This window comes from Solanum verrucosum, unplaced genomic scaffold (assembly GCF_900185275.1).
Source record: "Solanum verrucosum unplaced genomic scaffold, falcon-dt-bn FXZP01000273.1, whole genome shotgun sequence".
In the NCBI taxonomy this organism is placed as follows: Eukaryota; Viridiplantae; Streptophyta; class Magnoliopsida; order Solanales; family Solanaceae; genus Solanum; species Solanum verrucosum.
The window spans coordinates 1,599,730-1,618,855 of record NW_026020163.1 but is presented as its reverse complement, the minus strand read 5'-3'; the positions used below and the strand labels follow the sequence as shown (position 1 = coordinate 1,618,855).

General features: G+C 33.6%; 4 protein-coding genes across 4 annotated transcripts in view; 2 read left to right on the top strand and 2 right to left on the bottom strand.

Moving 5' to 3' along the window:
* The window catches only part of LOC125828662 (rho GDP-dissociation inhibitor 1-like), a 192,250-nt gene that overhangs the window by 27,655 nt on the left and 145,469 nt on the right, over positions 1 to 19,126 (top strand). The window lies entirely within an intron of this gene.
* On the top strand, positions 5,022 to 7,330 carry LOC125828650 (adenosylhomocysteinase). The gene is made up of 2 exons (XM_049507976.1): positions 5,022 to 5,816; positions 6,425 to 7,330. Exons 1-2 carry the CDS (start codon positions 5,106 to 5,108, stop codon positions 7,169 to 7,171), a joined length of 1,458 nt encoding a protein of 485 aa, XP_049363933.1. The 5' UTR covers positions 5,022 to 5,105; the 3' UTR covers positions 7,172 to 7,330.
* LOC125828664 (protein RALF-like 33) lies at positions 10,487 to 11,265 on the bottom strand. The gene has a single exon (XM_049507994.1). The coding sequence runs from the start codon at positions 11,134 to 11,136 to the stop codon at positions 10,678 to 10,680; it is 459 nt and encodes a 152-aa protein (XP_049363951.1). The 5' UTR covers positions 11,137 to 11,265; the 3' UTR covers positions 10,487 to 10,677.
* LOC125828651 (heat stress transcription factor A-5) lies at positions 14,323 to 18,503 on the bottom strand. The gene is made up of 2 exons (XM_049507977.1): positions 18,050 to 18,503; positions 14,323 to 15,730 (listed from the first exon to the last, which is right to left on the bottom strand). The coding sequence occupies exons 1-2, from the start codon at positions 18,278 to 18,280 to the stop codon at positions 14,525 to 14,527; spliced, it is 1,437 nt and encodes a 478-aa protein (XP_049363934.1). The 5' UTR covers positions 18,281 to 18,503; the 3' UTR covers positions 14,323 to 14,524.

Genomic DNA, 19,126 nt, shown 5'->3' with positions numbered 1-19,126 from the left:
TGTTTGTATTTGATAATTTAAGTGAATTTATGTTAAAGTTAAGTAGGCTAAATATAGCTCCTTAAATTTGGTATAATTTATAAATTAGATATTCTAACTTAGCTAGTCACGAGATAGTTATCAGTCGAGTCTAATATTTGGATCAAATAAAAGAATTATACGGAGATAAAATTTTACTAGTTGGGATATCTCTCTCTTACATTGATAATACCGAAACAATTGGTAGTTGGCTTATGTTGCGTATCTTGGTTTGGTTTAATTTTGAAATCATTACAAAATTGTTAAGATATCAAATGTCAGTTAATTAGTTATCGATCGTTAACAGTTTGGTTACTGATTTAACCATTACAGAAAAAATAATTTAAAACTAAGCTTCGGAAAGTTACCAACTAGTATACACTATACACTATTTTCTTATTTGATTTTACTTGTATTTCGCTCTTCAAAAATCAAACTGGATAAGTTTTGACCAAACTTTAAAATGAAAATTTTCATCATTATCAATATGAAAAAAGTTGCAACTTGCGTAATTTTTCGATCCGAATTATTGATTTTACTTGAAATATGCACACCCTTAAATGTCACCATGAATTCACAATGCACAACATGTCATTGTCAAAGTTGGTAAGAATTTAGTAAGCTTGATCTAAGTGTTTATTAAGATTCCACTTTTGAGACTATAGGGAATAGTTGGTCATTTTGAAATCTAACTTACCAACCAAAGTCTACCACAAACACACCTTACACTAGTCTTGAACGGAATCAGAATATAAAGTTGATGAATATGAAATTTACAATAACAATAACATATTCAATAAAATTTTATAAGTGGAGTTTGAAAAGAGTGGTGTAAAGCACAATTTTATTCTTATCTTATAAAGATTAAAAAAAACCATTTTTGATAGACCCTAACTTGAATAAGTGGGATTCACAATTTTAATTCTTTTAAACGATATTAATTTCTAACTCATAATTTATTGATATTTAAGTAAGGGTAATGCTAAATGACCAGAAAATTAAAAAGTCTATAGTATTCTTTTTATTTAAAGTTAAATTGATTTGTTTTCCATTTTTTAATTAAAATGTATTAAAGTTAAAAGAGTAAGAATGTTTAAAAAGGTAAATAGCATATTTTTTAAAATTTTCTAACCAAATTTTTGGCCAATTTTTTTTTTCTTTAAGTAAATGAAATATTGAATTGTTTATTTTGTCTAACTACAATGTGAGTATCTGATATCGAGAAAAAACCAAAAAGAAAAGGATAAGAAGCCCTTTTTGGACCTCCTTTCAAGAGAACATAGGAAAATGTTGGATTGTTTATTTTTGTCCTTTTGGAAAAAGTGGCAATAAAATATTGGACCAAAAATTGTTGTTAGCTTTTTATTACTAGTATAAAATAAGTTAGAACTATGATGAATTCATGATGTCAACATGTCTCTTTTTGAGTTGGTGAGATCTTGTTAACTAGGGTAGTTGATTTTTGTGCCTTTGCATGGAGCAATATAAGTTATTCACACTACTCGATATTTATAGTTTTTGAAAAAATAATCTATTTACTTTTATGAAAAATTGATAAAATATAAGTGCATTTTATCTTATTTTTCAGATCCCACTTAATATAGTTTTCACACTCAATATTTATAGTTTTTCGAAAAATAATTTATTTAATTTATGAAAAATTGATAAAATATACGTCACTTTATCTTCTTGAGATTCCACTTAATATAATTTTACTGAAGATGTTATTATTGTTGTACACTCGTATTTATAGTATCAAATTTTACATCATTTATTGTTGATGATAAGCGTAATGATGCGCATGTGATAGGTAAGTAGTGCAAACAAAAAATTGTGAACGTGAAGTTAAGTAGTTAACACCTACTACAACCTTATTCTACCCACCAACCCTTCCAAAAAAGTTTTTAAAAAATAAAAAATATAATCTTGTCCTCCGCGAAAATATTAGTGATGAATATATTATGTGCAAATATATGAAAGTGATTGGTTAAAAAAAATCAAAAGTTTCAAATATGTAGCAGAGTCATATTTTTCATTAAGGGTGTTAGAAGTATAAATAATAAAACACACGAAAAGGTCAAAGAAGGTTCAACATCTGTTATATATACATAAAAAGTTATTTCAATCATGTATAAACTATGTAATTTTCCATTGAAAGTGATTCAAATGAACCTCTCAACCTTAACTAACTCCGCCCATTATCAACCATAAAAAAACTACTCTTTATGCACTATTTTTCCATTGTCCAATCAGATACTAACTTTGTACCTAACTAATTATGTTAATTTGACCAAAATAAATTAATTTAGGGGGATTGGTGGGAAGTATCATCAATTGTGTGGAAAAAATAACCTAAAAACTTAAAGTTAGAGTAAAGTAATCCATAATCTTTTATAATTTTCGATGATAATGTACTCTACATGAATATAAACTGATCAATATTTAAACACCTACGTATTGAAACACATATGATTGAATGGATGGTGATAGTTTAGATAAGAAAAATAATCTATTTAATTTATGAAAAATTGATAAAATATACGTCACTTTATCTTCTTGAGATTCCACTTAATATAATTTTACTGAATATGTTATTGTTGTTATACACTCGATATTTATAGTATCAAATTTTACATCATTTATTGTTGATGATAAGCGTAATGATGCGCGTGTGATAGGTAAGTAGTGCAAACAAAAAACTGATATTTGAATTGAGAATGATAAATAATTTTTTTTAAAAAAACGTTATATCATAGAGTTTCAAATCGTGCAAAAAATTCTCGAATTAAAATGAAAAAAAACTATACCAAATTTCACTATTTTATCATAATTTACATGATAAGTGGAGGTTAATTAAAATATATACTCTTTAATCATGATTCAACAAGAAAAGTATATCCGCCCTATCAAAAAGTATTAAAGTATAATAAAAAAATTCCGTACTCGATATTTATATCAAACATTAGTGCTCCTGGGGAGGGTAAAAAATAAAAAATAAATAAAATATCAAACATTACAATATATATGTGGTAATTTTTTGTACATAGAGTCATAGACCGTAGTTAATTTCATTTAATATTTAGTTATAATAAATTAATACAATATATATTTGGTGACATATTAGTATTTAATAAGTAGGTATGTGTTTAGAGCATAACTACCAGCAACAACCAAAACAGATATTTTTGTGTATATATTCTCTGTGTTGTCATGCACGAGTCCATTCACTATTTTTTTTTGTTCCGTTCGACTAAATCTGAATTTTTATAGAAATTTTATATATAAAAGGTAAAATATTTATAATAGAGACGATTGCATAACTATCTTTATTCTTCTGTTAAGGATAAAATGTTTCATAACAAAAGACGATCTCATATTATTTGTTACATTCTTATGAAGTTATATATTTTCTGTACATACATAAAATAATATTGTTGATCAATGTCAATTTCATTTACCTAATCTGTGTTTGGTAAAAAATAAAAAAAAAAATATTTGGCTTTCACTTCCTTTCTTGGTTGGTGAAGGTCTATAGGATTAGGACTACTAGTTCATTAAAACAAAAACTCTTATTTTTCGATATTTAATTTGTTGTCGTAATAAAGATCAATTTTCAAGAAATATGGTGAGTTGAATAATATTAAGTATCTCAAGTTTAAATTAAAAAGAAGAAATATGGTGATATAGAACACTTCTCTCTTAACAGATATTATACCAGACGAATTCAAATTAACCGCAACTATCCCATATTGACTAGTTATAAAAATAAATAAATGTTGTTGTAAATGCATGAAATTGTGAACGTGAAGTTAAGTAGTTAACACCTACTACAACCTTATTCTACCCACCAACCCTTATACATAGTGGAGTCGTAATTTTCATTAAGAATGACAGAAGTATAAATAATAAAACATACGAAAAGGGAAAGAAAGTTCAACATAATCATGTATAAACTATGTAATTTCTCATCGAAAGCGGTCCAGATGAACTTCTCGACCCTAACTAACTCCGTCATTATCAACCATAAAAAACTACTCTTTATGCTCTATTTTTCCATTGTCCAATCAGAGACTAACTTTGTACCTAACTAATTATGTTAGTTTGACCAAAATAAATTAATTTAGGGGGATTGGTGGGAAGTATCATCAATTGTGTGGAAAAAATAACCTAAAAACTTAAAGTTAGAGTAAAGTAATCCATAATCTTTTATAATTTTCGATGATAATGTACTCTACACGAATATAAACTGATCAATATTTACAATTTATGAATTCTTACGACAAATTCAAGTTATTATTAGTAATATATAATAGTCTTTGAGTTTATAGTCTAATATATATACTTCATAGTACACAATCCTCTCGTAAACAAATAAGTATGGTTAGTTATAAATACTCTATCATTCTTAATTAAATGTTTCGAATTTAAGTTTTAAATATGATCGCATGGAATTGTTTATGTTAGAAAGCACTCAATCTCTAACGTTAAACTTTTCAACGTGAATAAAAATTTAATTAGTCAGGAGGCAATCATGCTTTCTATAGTATTTTGCTATGATTTCTTCACTATCGTTATTTTTTTTCCATTTTGCTTTGATATACTTTTTCTTGAGTCAAAGGCCTATCGAAGCAACTTATCTACTACTAAAGTAAGGTAAGGTATGCTTATACTCCATCTTTTTCCAACTCCACTCGTAAAATTACACTATGAATATGTTGTTAGATCTCAGTATGAATATCAAATACCGAATGAGAAACAAAACATGAAAAAAGGTTTGTTTGTTTGTTTTTTTTCCAACAAAACTCTAATTATTCTCCATTATTTATGGTTTACCTTACCAATTACCAATATAAAATATATATTTTTCAAATAATTCCTACCATTCATTTTTACCAAAAATTCCACAATTTAACAATCTAAAAATATGATCAAACAAATCCTAGCCGTCCATTTTCCATTCTTCATCTCTATATAAATCACTCAAACTCCATTTCATTCCTCTGTGCCACTCTTCTTCTTCTTCTTCTTCCCAAAAAACTTCAAAATTCTCTCAATTTTTCACTTTTTCCACTCTACTCTCTCTACCCATGGCGTTAATCGTCGAGAAAACCACCTCGGGCCGCGAGTACAAGGTCAAGGACATGTCCCAGGCCGATTTCGGCCGCCTCGAAATCGAGCTAGCCGAAGTCGAAATGCCTGGATTAATGGCTTGTCGTACTGAATTCGGTCCATCACAGCCATTCAAAGGTGCAAAAATCACCGGAAGTTTACACATGACGATCCAAACCGCTGTCCTAATCGAAACCCTCACCGCATTGGGTGCTGAAGTTCGATGGTGTTCCTGCAACATTTTCTCAACTCAAGATCACGCGGCTGCTGCGACAGCGCGTGACAGTGCCGCTGTTTTCGCGTGGAAAGGGGAAACATTGCAGGAGTATTGGTGGTGTACGGAGAGGGCACTTGATTGGGGTCCAGGTGGTGGACCCGATCTGATTGTTGATGATGGTGGTGATGCTACATTGTTGATTCATGAAGGTGTTAAAGCTGAAGAGGAATACGCGAAAACTGGTAAATTTCCAGATCCTAATTCTACTGATAATGTTGAATTTCAGCTTGTGCTTACTATTATTAAAGATGGGTTGAAAAGCGATCCGTTAAAGTATACGAAGATGAAGGAGAGACTTGTTGGTGTTTCTGAAGAAACTACTACTGGTGTTAAGAGATTGTATCAGATGCAGGCTAATGGAACTTTGCTTTTCCCTGCTATTAATGTTAATGACTCTGTCACCAAGAGCAAGGTATCTTTTTGTGCTCCGATTATTGCATTATTTCGTTGTTGTTACTGTTTGTGTAATGCTCTCTGTTTCACATTATTTCGTTGTTGTCCACCCCTTTCAAATTGTTTACTTATGCCGAGGGTCTATTGGTAACAACCTCCCCATCGAGGTAGGTGTAAGATCACATACACCCTTTTGTCTCGGAAATTTACATTGTTTAGTTAGGTAATAGTATATATTACATATTGACACTGTTGACTTGTACGCAATTTTTCTTTTTTATATTTTGACATCTCTTAGTGGAAATTTTGGCTCCGTCACTGAGTGGCATTACACTTAGCATGTTGTTGTTGACTTTTCTTTGTTGAGGTTCAACATTAGATCTATAGTTAATTGTTGAATTTGAGTCTTGATCTATAGGTTCATATTTAGTTGAATTTTAAACTGATTTGATAAGTGGGAGAAATGAATGTTCATCATTTGCTTGAGGTAAATTTGATATTCCTCTTATTTTATAGCTTAAAGTGAACATTTTTCCAATCATAGTACTCTAATTTTCTGTTATAGTTTTGAATAATCACATCAAGTTAATTGACTGATGGATTTTTTTGTCTTGGTGTGTACTCAAGTTTGACAACTTGTATGGATGTCGCCACTCACTGCCCGATGGACTCATGAGGGCTACTGATGTTATGATTGCTGGAAAGGTTGCCCTTATTGCCGGTTATGGTGATGTTGGCAAGGGTTGTGCTGCTGCAATGAAGCAAGCAGGTGCTCGTGTGATTGTGACTGAGATTGACCCAATCTGTGCTCTCCAGGCTACTATGGAAGGTCTCCAGGTTCTTCCTCTTGAGGATGTTGTTTCCGAAATTGATATCTTTGTTACCACAACTGGTAACAAGGATATCATCATGGTTGATCACATGAGGAAGATGAAGAACAATGCCATTGTCTGCAACATTGGCCACTTTGACAATGAAATCGACATGCTTGGTCTTGAGACCTACCCTGGAGTGAAGAGAATCACAATCAAGCCTCAAACCGACAGATGGGTCTTCCCCGACACCAAGAGTGGCATCATTGTCTTAGCTGAGGGTCGTCTCATGAACTTGGGATGCGCTACTGGACACCCCAGTTTTGTCATGTCGTGCTCTTTCACTAACCAAGTCATTGCTCAGCTTGAGTTGTGGAAGGAGAAGGCAAGTGGCAAGTATGAGAAGAAGGTGTACGTCTTGCCAAAGCACCTTGATGAGAAGGTTGCTGCCCTTCATCTCGGACAGCTCGGAGTCAAGCTCACTAAGCTCTCCAAGGACCAAGCTGATTACATTAGTGTACCAGTTGAGGGTCCTTACAAGCCTGCTCACTACAGGTACTAAGGAGAAAGACAAAGTGAGACTGGAAAAACACACACAAATCTTATAGCATGATGTTTTCTCTTTTTATACTTTGATTCTGTTTTCCTTTGGTTTTTGTTTATGTTTTTCTTTGAGGATATTGAAGTAACATTTCTAGTTTTTATTCAAATTTTAGCGCTAGCGTTTGACTATACATTTTGAAAGTTCATCCTCTCAAATATCTGTTAGGATCTTTCAACTATTTTCAAGTGCGCTTTCAGGACTTCCACTTACAAAAACTTCAAAAAAAATCCAAATAAAATGCATGTCCAAGTATAACTTCAAATTCCAAAAATCACAACGCAAAACCTCAAATTTTCAAGTTTCAACTTCAAAATTGGCCAAACGGGAGCTAAAATCAATTGCTCTGAGGTGTTATACCATGTGTTATAGTGTTTGTACTTTGTTGGGTTAAAATTGTTCTTACATCATTACTTCCTTTAATTCTTAGTTTTGCAAAAGATAACTCAAATCTTGTTTCTCTAGAAAAGAGAAAATTATAAATAGGGAAAATAAAAGAGAAAAGGGGTTTCCAAAATGAAAAAGTAAACTACTTTAGTAAGTTAGCTTTCGATGCTAAGCAAGTCGCACTTTATGCTAGGACGTGGATTGATCATTGACGAGAATGGACTTCTTGTAAATGTAATAGAAGAGTCAGAGTCCAGTTCCTCTCCTTCTCGACGAAGGATAGCAAGATATTGGAACAAAAGGGGAAATTTACTTTATATCCACTTTCTTTCCCCTTGACTAAAATAAAAGATACTCCCTCCATCCCTTTTTAGTTGTCCACTTTAGAAATGACACACAGATTAAGGTAACAATGATTAGCACAGTGAAGTTACAATTTTACCCTTATGACAACTTTTCACTTCAAAATTACAACCACTTATTTGAATTCAAGTGAAATAAATTGGAGGGAAACAACATATACTTTTACAATTTTCAAGAAGTGTAAATAAGGGTATAATAGGAAAAAATTTGTTGTCCTTTCTTGATTTGTCAAAATGGACAACTAAATAGGGACAACTAAAAAAGGAAATATGGACAAGTAAATAGGGACGGAGGGAGTAAGAAATATTTAAAATTTTCCTTTTACCTTATCATATGCTATTAATAGGTACCTTATGATAAAATCTAGATATCACGTGTGAGCAAAAATATTTTACATTAATTAGGTCTACTAGTTTCTTTTTCTACTTTCCACCAATCCAAATAGAGCTATGTCAGTATAGATATTAGCAACTCCTCTACTAGTAGGCATGCATTTATTCTGCTAATTAATGTAGATGAATATAGTACTACTACTATTATAGTAACTTTTCTGGATAAAGTAAAAAAAATGAAATTATTTCCTCTGTAGATTCAAAATATACTGCAAAGATTCCCCGCTGAACTATTCATCGGATAACTTTTACCTCCCACCAACACATGTACCTACCCGTCACGGTTTAGGGGGTGCAAGGAAATCACCTAGTACATTTTGTCTCTGCTGAGTTTTGAGATATAGTAACTAGTTGGTCCACTGAATAAAGAACTATTATTTTGTGAGACATGTCAGGAAAAAAGAAGAAGATGATCTACTTCTGTCTGTTGGTGTTAGTATGAATAGTTTATGCTTCAAATACTTTGTCTCTATTTAAAAATTCAACAAAATAACTCCAACCACATGGGAATATAAAGTTGAAGAAATCCCAGTATAAGGGTGGCAAGTGTGCCGGGACGGGACAAGCCCAACTCACCCGGCCACTCCGGGCCAGTGTGCCGGGCTCCCTTAGGTGGGGGGTGGGGGGGTGAATCAGAAGAGGACCTTTATCTAACATTTTGCAGCAAGTGCATTGTATATATTTCAACATTTTCACATTTTTGGTACATCAAACAAGCAAATCTTTACAAGAGTTCACACAAATAAAGACGATTCGTTCCAAGAAAAAGGAATGTCTTCCCAGCGCGGGGATGAAGGAGTTCTTGTAACAAGAAGTCCCTACATAGCCCAGAAGACTAGATGAGTTGAAGCAATCAAGAAACCACACTTTCAAAAAAAGTCACCTGTTTTATGCATGATAACGACAACTGCAAAGCTTTCTTGACATCTTTTAGCAAAGATACATAGACATTAGTTCTGTATCATCAATACTGACAATTGACATAGAAAGCGGAAACAAGTAGATAATTCCGCAAAAATGAAGGATATCAGCTTCCTAATGGTTGAAGATAAAGCTAATGAACTAAATATTGCAGGAAACTATTCAAATCTCAACAAATTCTTTTAGGGTGATCATAAAGGCTTGTTATTTTTCCGGTGGTGCAAATCTTCTTAATGTTTCTTTGATCAGTCGTGTTGATAATACACCTACGGAAACCAGCAAATGCCGCCACCCTCCCCAGCTCCAAAAGATTATAATGAAAGAAGAGAAACCATATATAGAAGAACCATCCTCATTGAAGGACTATATCTTGTCATTATTGGACTACTACTGATCTTTCCTAAGCACCATGTTAATCTCTTTTCTAGTATTTTCTTCCTTAGTTTTCATTCACACAGGTGCTTCGCTCCCGTGCTCCCTGCACACGTATCCTTTCTAAAATACGACTCAAGAAAGACTTATCCGGTATCCACTTCACGTCATTTCCACAAAATACTCCATAGACAAGAACCCCAACCAAATAGAGGATACAAAGTAGCCTTACCTTCTTTTTTTTGAAATTGATAAAGTAGCCTTACCTTCTTGACTGTTAGCATTCCCCAAAATTCTACCCGTTGGCCTATTAATATGCATCTAAAGTAAATCGAGATAATTGTTAACCCAAAAATCGAGTCATCAGAGACATATCTACATGGCATTCTCCTAGAAACACTTTTAAACCCCTCTGTATATTACCTTAAAAGCATTCAAACTGATGTGGAAGTTTGTAATGGAAGCTCAACATCATTAATAATACCAAAAGAATCATCTTTTGTGATGTAAGACTCTGCTCAACACAAATTCACACCTAATCATTTCTTATAAGAAAGGATTAACAGAACAACACACAACAGAAATCATCGAACCGTTAACAAATGGAAGCCATTCTTGTGGATCAAACGAAATTACAAAGAAATCTAAATGTGTGAAAGATCAGAACTTGACTTTGCTTAAATGCCTTATTGCTCCTTTTAGTATCATCCTCTATACCAACATTTCACTATAAAGGCCAAGTTTTTACTATCAGAACCGATTGTTCATGCTATGAACACATTTCACTATAGCAGCCAAAAAATATCCAGACAAACAATGCTTCATAATGCACAGAAACAGATTGGGAGCATATAATATACATAGAACCAAAAATATATATTTGGCAACATTGGTTACATTTATACTAGTATACAACATTAGCAACAAAAAAACCCACCCTCACAAGTCCCAAACATAACTAAATCAATATTGAAGAAAGAACAAATAGAACTTTTTACCAATTCCATTGCATAAAATTTCTCAGCTAAAAATTCAAGATTTGATGTCACTGACATCCCTAGCACACCTTGTAATAATCTCACATCCTCTGTTGTAATTATTAGCTGCACCAGGAGCTTTACAATTATAATATGAAGCACCAGGAGTATTACAAGGCACCAAATCCCTCTTCAATGTACCATAACTAATGTACTTCTTTTGCATAAGCAAAACCCTTCTATTACTTTCAGAATCCATCAAATCTTCTTCACCCACCATTTCTGAGCATTCTTGAAGCTTTTCTGAGCAACCCCTTTTCCCCATTAGGTTAAAGTTACTATCTTTAACTGATTTAAGGTCAAGAACTGAAACCCCAGAACAAAATCTCATCTGGGCATGGCTGAAAAGAAGCAAGAAGAAGAGGGTCTTCAATGGGTTGAAGTAAAGTTGGGATTTTTGCATTTTGTGAGTTTGAGGTTGAATTTCTTGTAGCTTTTCTCCTGGTGTTGTCATTTTTTTGGATTTTGGATTTTGGGCTGTGAAAATGAGATTCCAGGGTGTGTGAAATTTTGGAACTAGTGAGGAGTCATTAATGGTGTAGGGATCATCCTATTACACACACCTACCTTGCTACTCAATAGTCATGGGAGGATTGTGGGGGTGAGTAGTGAGAGTGACCCACCACCATTCTTGATTTTTTTTTTGTTTTAGGTTTTCATTTAGTGTGCGATATCGATATTGGAATGTGATTAAGTTAAAAAGTTAATTCATTGTTTAATAAAGACAATTTCATATTTGAAGCTCGAATCTAAAATTTCTAGTTAAGATAAGAGATAGTGGTCAAGACACACACGTGATTATCACTTTTGATCCCAAGTTTCTCAGTTTAACTCTAATCTCTTCTCTTTCCTATTTGAACTATCACCAGATTGTAAAGTTTTTCTACTTGAACTATCATCACCTATGCATTAACACACATATACATGGTGATCGCTCAAGTAAATTATTGTTTAATAATAAATTGTATATCTAAAGCTGAACTGAAAATCTCTAGTTAAGAGTAGAGATGGTGGAAAAACACACACCTAGAATATTATTTTATCGAGTTTCACACTCGAACTATCCGTTGTTCTCTTTATCTATTTGAATTATCACCTGTTGTTTCATTTTTCTATCTGAACTATGATCACCTACGTATTGAAACACATATGATTGAATGGATGGTGATAGTTTAGATAAGAAAAAGTAACAACTTATAGTTGAAACGTGAAACTCAGGAAAAAATGATAACTCAAATATTTTTTTTATCATTAAATCTTAAGAATAAAATACTTACGACTCTATCACGACCTTTGAAATTATTGGGTTTGGCCTACATGTAGAAGCAAAATTTTGCCACTAGCTTTTGCTTTAATACAAGACTTTGACTTTTGAAATTTGATATGCACAAAGTAAGTTGGATCTTGGCTGGTCTCAAAATTTTTGTGTTTATGTCTTGGACTTGGGCTGGTTCCCAATTCTTTATGAATAGTATATACTAGAAAAGGACATAAAAGTTATTTATGTTTAAGGTTAGTTTAAACTAGTCCTTTAAATATACAATTAAGCTATTTTAGTTCTTTATATTATCAAAATTGAACACTTTTGGTCATTGTTTTATTAGAGAAAACACATGGTAGTACTAATCTTTGATGAAATTAGCTCGTCGAAAGCACGTGAACAACATACTCACACGAGTTTGGAGGCACGTGAGCTATTTACATGGATGAAAAGTAGTGAAACTAAACGTCAACCAATTCATTCCTCAATTGAATATATAGATCATATACTTCCTTTTAACCCTCCATATATGAGACATCGAATGAATCAATGTTATACTCCGTTGAAAGTAAAGTTAAGATGTAGTTTTCTTTAGTTTAAAGAACTCAAGTGCTTCTCATGAGCTAATTATGTGACATATATATAACTATGGTTGAGTTTTCGTAAATAAAGCAAAGAATAGAAGTACTTAATTTCGATAAATATAAAGGACTAAAACTGTTCGAATTAGTGTATTTTGAAGGACTATTTTAGTCTCAATTGTTATCAATTCATTTTGCATGGTGTGTAACTATTGGTACACAATCAAGTTCATTATTGGAAAATCCATTAGATTGTTGGGGTGTGCTGTTTACATATGATTATTTTTTCATGTGGGAAAATTAGAAAAAAATCCAAATCACTAGTGATTATTCTTTTCATTTTCATCAGTGTCTAAACAGAAACAGTCTCTTTACTTTTTTAATGAAAGTAGGAAAAATAAATTTCATAAGTGACATCCAAAATTCATTATTTTATGTCCACTCACCTAACGTCCCCAATAATATGTTTTTGGTTATTTTTGGATTATCATATTTGTGGTCCAATATTAATTACCTTTTCATTGATAAGATTAGTGGTCCAAAAACTTGAATCTCAAGCAAATTGAGATTGCTATTTTGGATTTGATGGTTAAATGTCTAATTAGGTTCTATTATTAATTGTATGTATTTATATTGGTTGCAATGAAAAATGAGTATGACCTTTTTTTCCATTTCATGAGCATATATCCTCTTTAATGAATTAAAATTCTCTTTAATTTGCCTAGTTAGGGAGTAACTGTTTGACAAGAAGTACTTGATCGGATAGTAAGCATCTCTCACTTTTAACTCTATGGTTATGAGTTTGAGTCTCTAAGAGAGGAAAATAAAATGGGAGCTCCTAGGGAGGTACGCTTTAGAGGTAGAGTGATTGTTTCTAAAGAATTTCTATTGTATTCTACGACATCCAAATTGGATATAACTTTAGTTGTAAAAAGAAGTTTGTAATAAATCATAATTTTAGTAGGTTGCGAGTTAGCTTGAAACTTTAAAATGGTAGGTCCCTTTAACAAATGTCCGTTTTATTGTTGTGATCATATCTTTTTAATATCTTCAGTTTTAACGATATCTTGTACAAATTCTTTTCTTATTTAAATTAACATAAACAATTTAATAAAATATAATAATACCAAAAATTTGAAAACCCAAAAGAGAATAAGTTAAAAAATTTGGGTTTTTTTTTTTTTTTTTTTTTTTGTATTTTTAGTTATTTTTGGATATCATATTTGTGGTCCAACATTTCCTTTTCTTTGATGAGAATTGGTCCAAAAACTTAAATCTCAAGCAAAATGAATAGCTATTTTAGGTTTAGTGGTTAAATGGCTAAGGCTCTATTATTATTGTCTATAAGTTGCAATTAAAATTGAGTATGATGTGAGTATCCTCTTTAATTAATTAAAATTCTATTTGCCTAAGGAGTAACTATTGACCTATATAAATGAGTTCATATTATACAAAAAATATGACTTTAATTGTAAAAAAAGAAAAAATTATCTCCAATTTATTTGGTAAAATGAAAGGCAAGTCATCATAATTGTAGTAGGCAATATGGTTGTTGACTTAGCTTGAAACTTTAGAACCTTTAGCACACCAAATGAGAAAGGAAGAAAAATGGATAAAATTCGCGAATAACCACTTTTTAGCCTCTGTAAGTGAAACATAATCATCGTAGAGTTTCAAATTTCACAGTTGATACTCTAGGACCTATGAAATTTGAAACTCCGTGATAGTGACTATTTATCGATTACAGAGCTGAAAGTGGAGTTTGAGTTCTTTATTCTTTATATGACACTCAAGAAAATCAAACAACATTTCATCACCAAATACACATCTTATTTGCTCAGAAGTATATTTATCATAACATTATTTGTATACATACAAAGCCATATAATGATCCCAAAACAACAACAGGAAAAAATAGGCTTTAACAGAGATTGATAGTTACAAACCATGCAGTATAGGACTGAAATGTTTCAAGTGCCTTCAATGACAACTTCATATACTCAAAGGGTAAGCTGTTCCACCTTTCTTGTGTTACTAGCTACTCCTTGATTTGATTTTCTCTCGTCTTGCTCGTCGTAGGAGTTCCCTTTGTAGCTAGAGCTAGCCTCTTCGTTATCCGAGCAGCCTGGTCTTTCAGTAAGGAACTGTTCCCAAAAGACATCGTTCACACGAACAGGAGCAGCTGCAGGCACTTGCTTGTTGGCAGTTGCATCATGTGAAGGTGGCAAAGATTTGTCATCAGTAGGAGGGATTTTGTCATTGGCATCAGACTGTGATTCGAAACGTTTACCTATCTCTTGACCTATTTGAGGCATCCTCACTGAATATTGATTTTTATCAACTTGTGAAAGACATGAAGCCAAAGAAAGATTCAGTTGGCAGGAAATGTGACCGTCAACTTCCTCGTTAGATGTCAGGCTTTGTGGCAAGGAATGCAGTCTTGAGCTTTCAACATTGCTTGAAGCACGAGGTAGAGATGAATCCATCTTCAACATAAAAGACGTCCCTGTATCTGATAGTTCTATTGCTTCAGGGGTATAAATTGCTCCTCCCGTTCGAAGTTGCACTTCTCTGGACCATCCTTCAGATATTCTCCTATGTGCAGGGCTTCCGCCATCTTCATTCGAACTTTGGGTGCTGCATGAAAGCACATTGATATCTGAAACAGCAGGTGACAATTCAAGCCTGAGCTTATTTGAAAAGTCTTGCTGGGAAAGGTTCCCAAACTCAACTCTAGAACTGCTATGGTTGTCCACCGACATACTTTCTTGGACTGGTTGAGTGCTGTCGATTTGAGGCAATCGCCTCTTCTTACTAAATGCAGAAATATCCATGGACTCGAGTTTCTGAGCAAGACGCTCAACAAAGTCAGGATTTTGAATTGCCTTCTCAACAAATGTCAGTAAACTCTCCTGCCTTTGCTCTATACTGCCAACCCGCCCAGTTAGTTCTTCTAGCTGGAGTTTTGCAGCAGATTGTTGCTGTCTGAACCTTGAGACATTAGTCTCGAGCCCAGACTTCTCACGTGTAAGTTTATCAATCTCTTCCTCAAATGCAGCTCTTTCTGGATCAACTGTGGAACCTGGAGGGTGACTATGACTGTGAATGGGTTTTCTACGATGAATGTTCTTAAGTAGATGCTTCTGGTCCTTCAAGAATTCCTCATTGGCAAATTCCCATCTTTCTGGATCAATCTTCCGGAAGCCCTGTCAATTAGATATATTTATGATGTCAATAATCCTAGATTAAATTATGGCAGCAACTGAAATTCTCTAATGAGCAGGCACAATCGGTCCTAATAGTAGTGAAATGTGATAAAGAGAGATTCATATAGCCAACCCTAACTTACTTGGGATTGAGGTATAGCTAATGTCATTGTCAACAATAGCTAGTATATCTCTATTTAATGAACACGGATCACCAATCTAGGAAAATAATTTACTTTAACCAGTTAAACAACAATTTATCTTTGTGTTTCGTTTATTGCAATATAAACACCATTGGTAAGGGGTACAAACCATGCTGGGTTTGGATAATCAACTCCGAATAAATCCGACAACTGGAAACTTCAATAAAAATACTCTTAGTCATCAGGGAAGAGAAGCTCAAAATTCACAGATTGCATGGAATCACAAACAAACAAAAGCAGCAGCGACTACACTTAGACACAGGGTTACGTAGCATCATATAAATCTGACAAAAATTGCAGATTAACTTGAGAAAATTAGTGGGGTTCCATCAGATATCATGCAAATTCTGACTATACTCTAAAACAGAAGTGAACATCTGCTCAAATGCCCTCACTAAAATTGTTTTGTACGTTTCGATATTTCTTTAAACAGTTGTATGTATTTCAATGTTTATCACGCCACTCAGGAAGGTGCTTTTGTTTTTTTTTTTTTTCCGCAGCATTAATCATCAGTGAATGTCTGGTACGAACCGACACATTAAATCACCAGCCAATGACTGGTATGACGTGACATGCAAAGATTTCATCCACGTGATGTGTAGAGAATGATGCCAACATCTTCTGGTACGAACTATAGGTGCAACCAGGCCACCGCTTTTCCATGACCAAAGGTTGGTTTCCAAAAGACTATTGTTTTTGTGGAAGAAGCACAAACTGAATTTAGTTGAAATGTCGAGAAAAACGTTGAATCACTGGAAGGACATCTGTTAAACACAAGGAAACACTAAACATTGTGCCACAGGTACATTCAGCTGGAGAACAATTTTAGAAACAGCTAAGTTCCTCAAAACTATATTCACCACAGAGAGATCTAGTTATGTTAACCTTATGTCAACAATGTCAAAGGTTAAGGAATCCTTCTAATACCTTTTCTTTGTGCATAAGCAAGTTCGTTAGTAGCAAGCAAGTTGGAGGCATCCATACATACCAAGCGTAAAGCATGCAAAGAAAGTCCATACACCTAGAAAAAAACCCAACAAGAAAAGATAAACCCCTCCCCCTCTCCATTTACCCAAAAGATTACAATTTATCGAAAAAACATATATTATCAGTTGCGTCAATCTAAGTGCTTTAAGATGAACAAATCTAATCATGTGAAGTGCTCCATCACATATATATACCACTAGGTCCAGCTGCCATCCTTATCTGAATACTCCCACCTCCACACTTATCATAACTAACCCACCAAAAAACAAAAGAAACAGAAAAAAGCTAGAACTTCCGCCTCCATTTTATTGTCTTGAAGCACAAATTCATCACAACAGTCCTCTCATGTTTAACAGCCCATCTCACACCCTCTAATGAAAACAAAAATGATCCTGATAATTAGATATCTATCTAATAGATTCACAAAAAAACCTTGCACCTCAACATTGCCCCACTTCAATTAACTATTCATCAGCAATAACTTAATCAGAAACAACAACTATGTCTCAATCCCAAACTAGTTGAGCTATATGAACCCTCAAAATCCATTCTACTTCATCTATACTCAAAAAAGTTCAAGGGAATTCAATCAGCAAACCTCGACTTATCACATAGAAAATTTCCATGCTTGCTAGATGCTAGAATTCACCTAATATTCATCCGTGATCAAACGAACCACTTTAACCATAGAAATGAAGAAATACAACAACTCAAACCTGAACTTTAACCACATATTGTAGCTCAAAATCACATCATAGAAAACCAATTCAAAGTTTTTTCAGCTGAATCCATTTCAACAGAAAGATGACAAACTCAACAATTCAATTTCAATAGACAAAAAATTAATTCAAAGCTTCAATTTTTCAGCTGAACCCATTTCAAATATAGCAAAATCAATTCAATGATCCAATTCGTCCGCTAAACCCTTCAATTCAAAGATTCAGCTCAACCCATTGAAACAGAAAGAAAATCAATTCTTAAGCTGAACCATTTCGAAAGATCAATAATCAATTCAAAGATTCAATTCTTAAGCTGAACCCATTTTGAAAGATTAGAAAATCAATTCAATGATCCAATTTTTCAGCTGAACCCAATTCGAGAGAAGTCAAAGTGGAGAGAAAATACATACGTAAGTATTGAGCTGTCGAATGAAACTGGAGAAATTGTTGTGTTTGAAATAAGTAGGAAGAAGAGTTCGAGCGAATTCTGGAGGATTCCACACGACAAAGCTGTGACCAGTCGGAGTCCATGATACGATGTCATCAGTTTGCGAATCATCCACCATCTCATATGTCTTCGACAAGAACGGCGCCGGACCTCCACCGCCGCCGGCCGCCACCGCCGCCGAAATCACATCCATTTTATTGAACTGAGAGAAACACGCCGGCGAGGGACGACGAATCAAACTTTTGAAGACAAAAAGGCTTAGCCGTCCGAACTTGACTTCAAAGTTTTGCACTCCCTTTTGAGTCTTCACTTACCCGGGTTCCGGGTTCGGGTTTCGGGTCAGAACCGTTCGTTCAGGTTTCGGGTCAGTAAGGTTTATTTGAGTTTCGAGTTAGTAAAGTTGATTTGGGTATCGAGTCAGTAGAGTTCGTTCAGGTATCGGTTCAGTAAGATTCGTTCGAGTTCTGGGTTAGTACAGTTCATTCGTTCAGATGATTAGTACGGTTCGTTTGGTTATCGGTGGTTCAGTACGATTTGTTCGGATTTCGAATCAGTACGATTTATTCCGGTTCGTTTCAAAACTGTTTGTTCGAGTTTAAGGTTTTAGGTCAAAAATGTTTGTTCGAATTTCGAATCAATACGATTCGTTCGGATTTCAAGTTAGTGTGGTTCATTTTGGTATCGGGTCAGTACAGTTCATTCGGGTTTCAACTTAGTATGATTCGTTTTGCTATCGAGTCAGTAGAGTTTGTTCGGGTATTGGATGAGTATGATTCATTCGAGTTTCGGGTTAGTATAGTTCATTCATTCAGATTTTAGTTTAGTATGGTTCGTTTAGGTATCGAATTAGTATGGTTTGTTCGGATTTTAGATCAGTACAATTTATTTTAGTTCGTGTCAGAACAGTTTATTCAAATTTTGAATTTCATATCAAAACTGTTTGCTTGAATTTCGAGTCAGTACGATTTGTTCGATTTTTGGACAAGGACTATTAGCACAATTTGTATAATATATAGTTTCAGGTTATACAATTCACTAC

Bases quoted from the DNA above. Each gene is read 5' to 3' on its own strand.
- LOC125828650 (XM_049507976.1), top strand. From the start codon at position 5,106: ATGGCGTTAATCGTCGAGAAAACCACCTCGGGCCGCGAGTACAAGGTC. The intron at 5,817-6,424 runs GTATCTTTTTGT...TGTGTACTCAAG, and splicing joins ACTCTGTCACCAAGAGCAAG to TTTGACAACTTGTATGGATG.
- LOC125828664 (XM_049507994.1), bottom strand. From the start codon at position 11,136: ATGACAACACCAGGAGAAAAGCTACAAGAAATTCAACCTCAAACTCAC.
- LOC125828651 (XM_049507977.1), bottom strand. From the start codon at position 18,280: ATGGATGTGATTTCGGCGGCGGTGGCGGCCGGCGGCGGTGGAGGTCCG. The intron at 15,731-18,049 runs GTATGTATTTTC...TCTAATTGACAG, and splicing joins TTCGACAGCTCAATACTTAC to GGCTTCCGGAAGATTGATCC.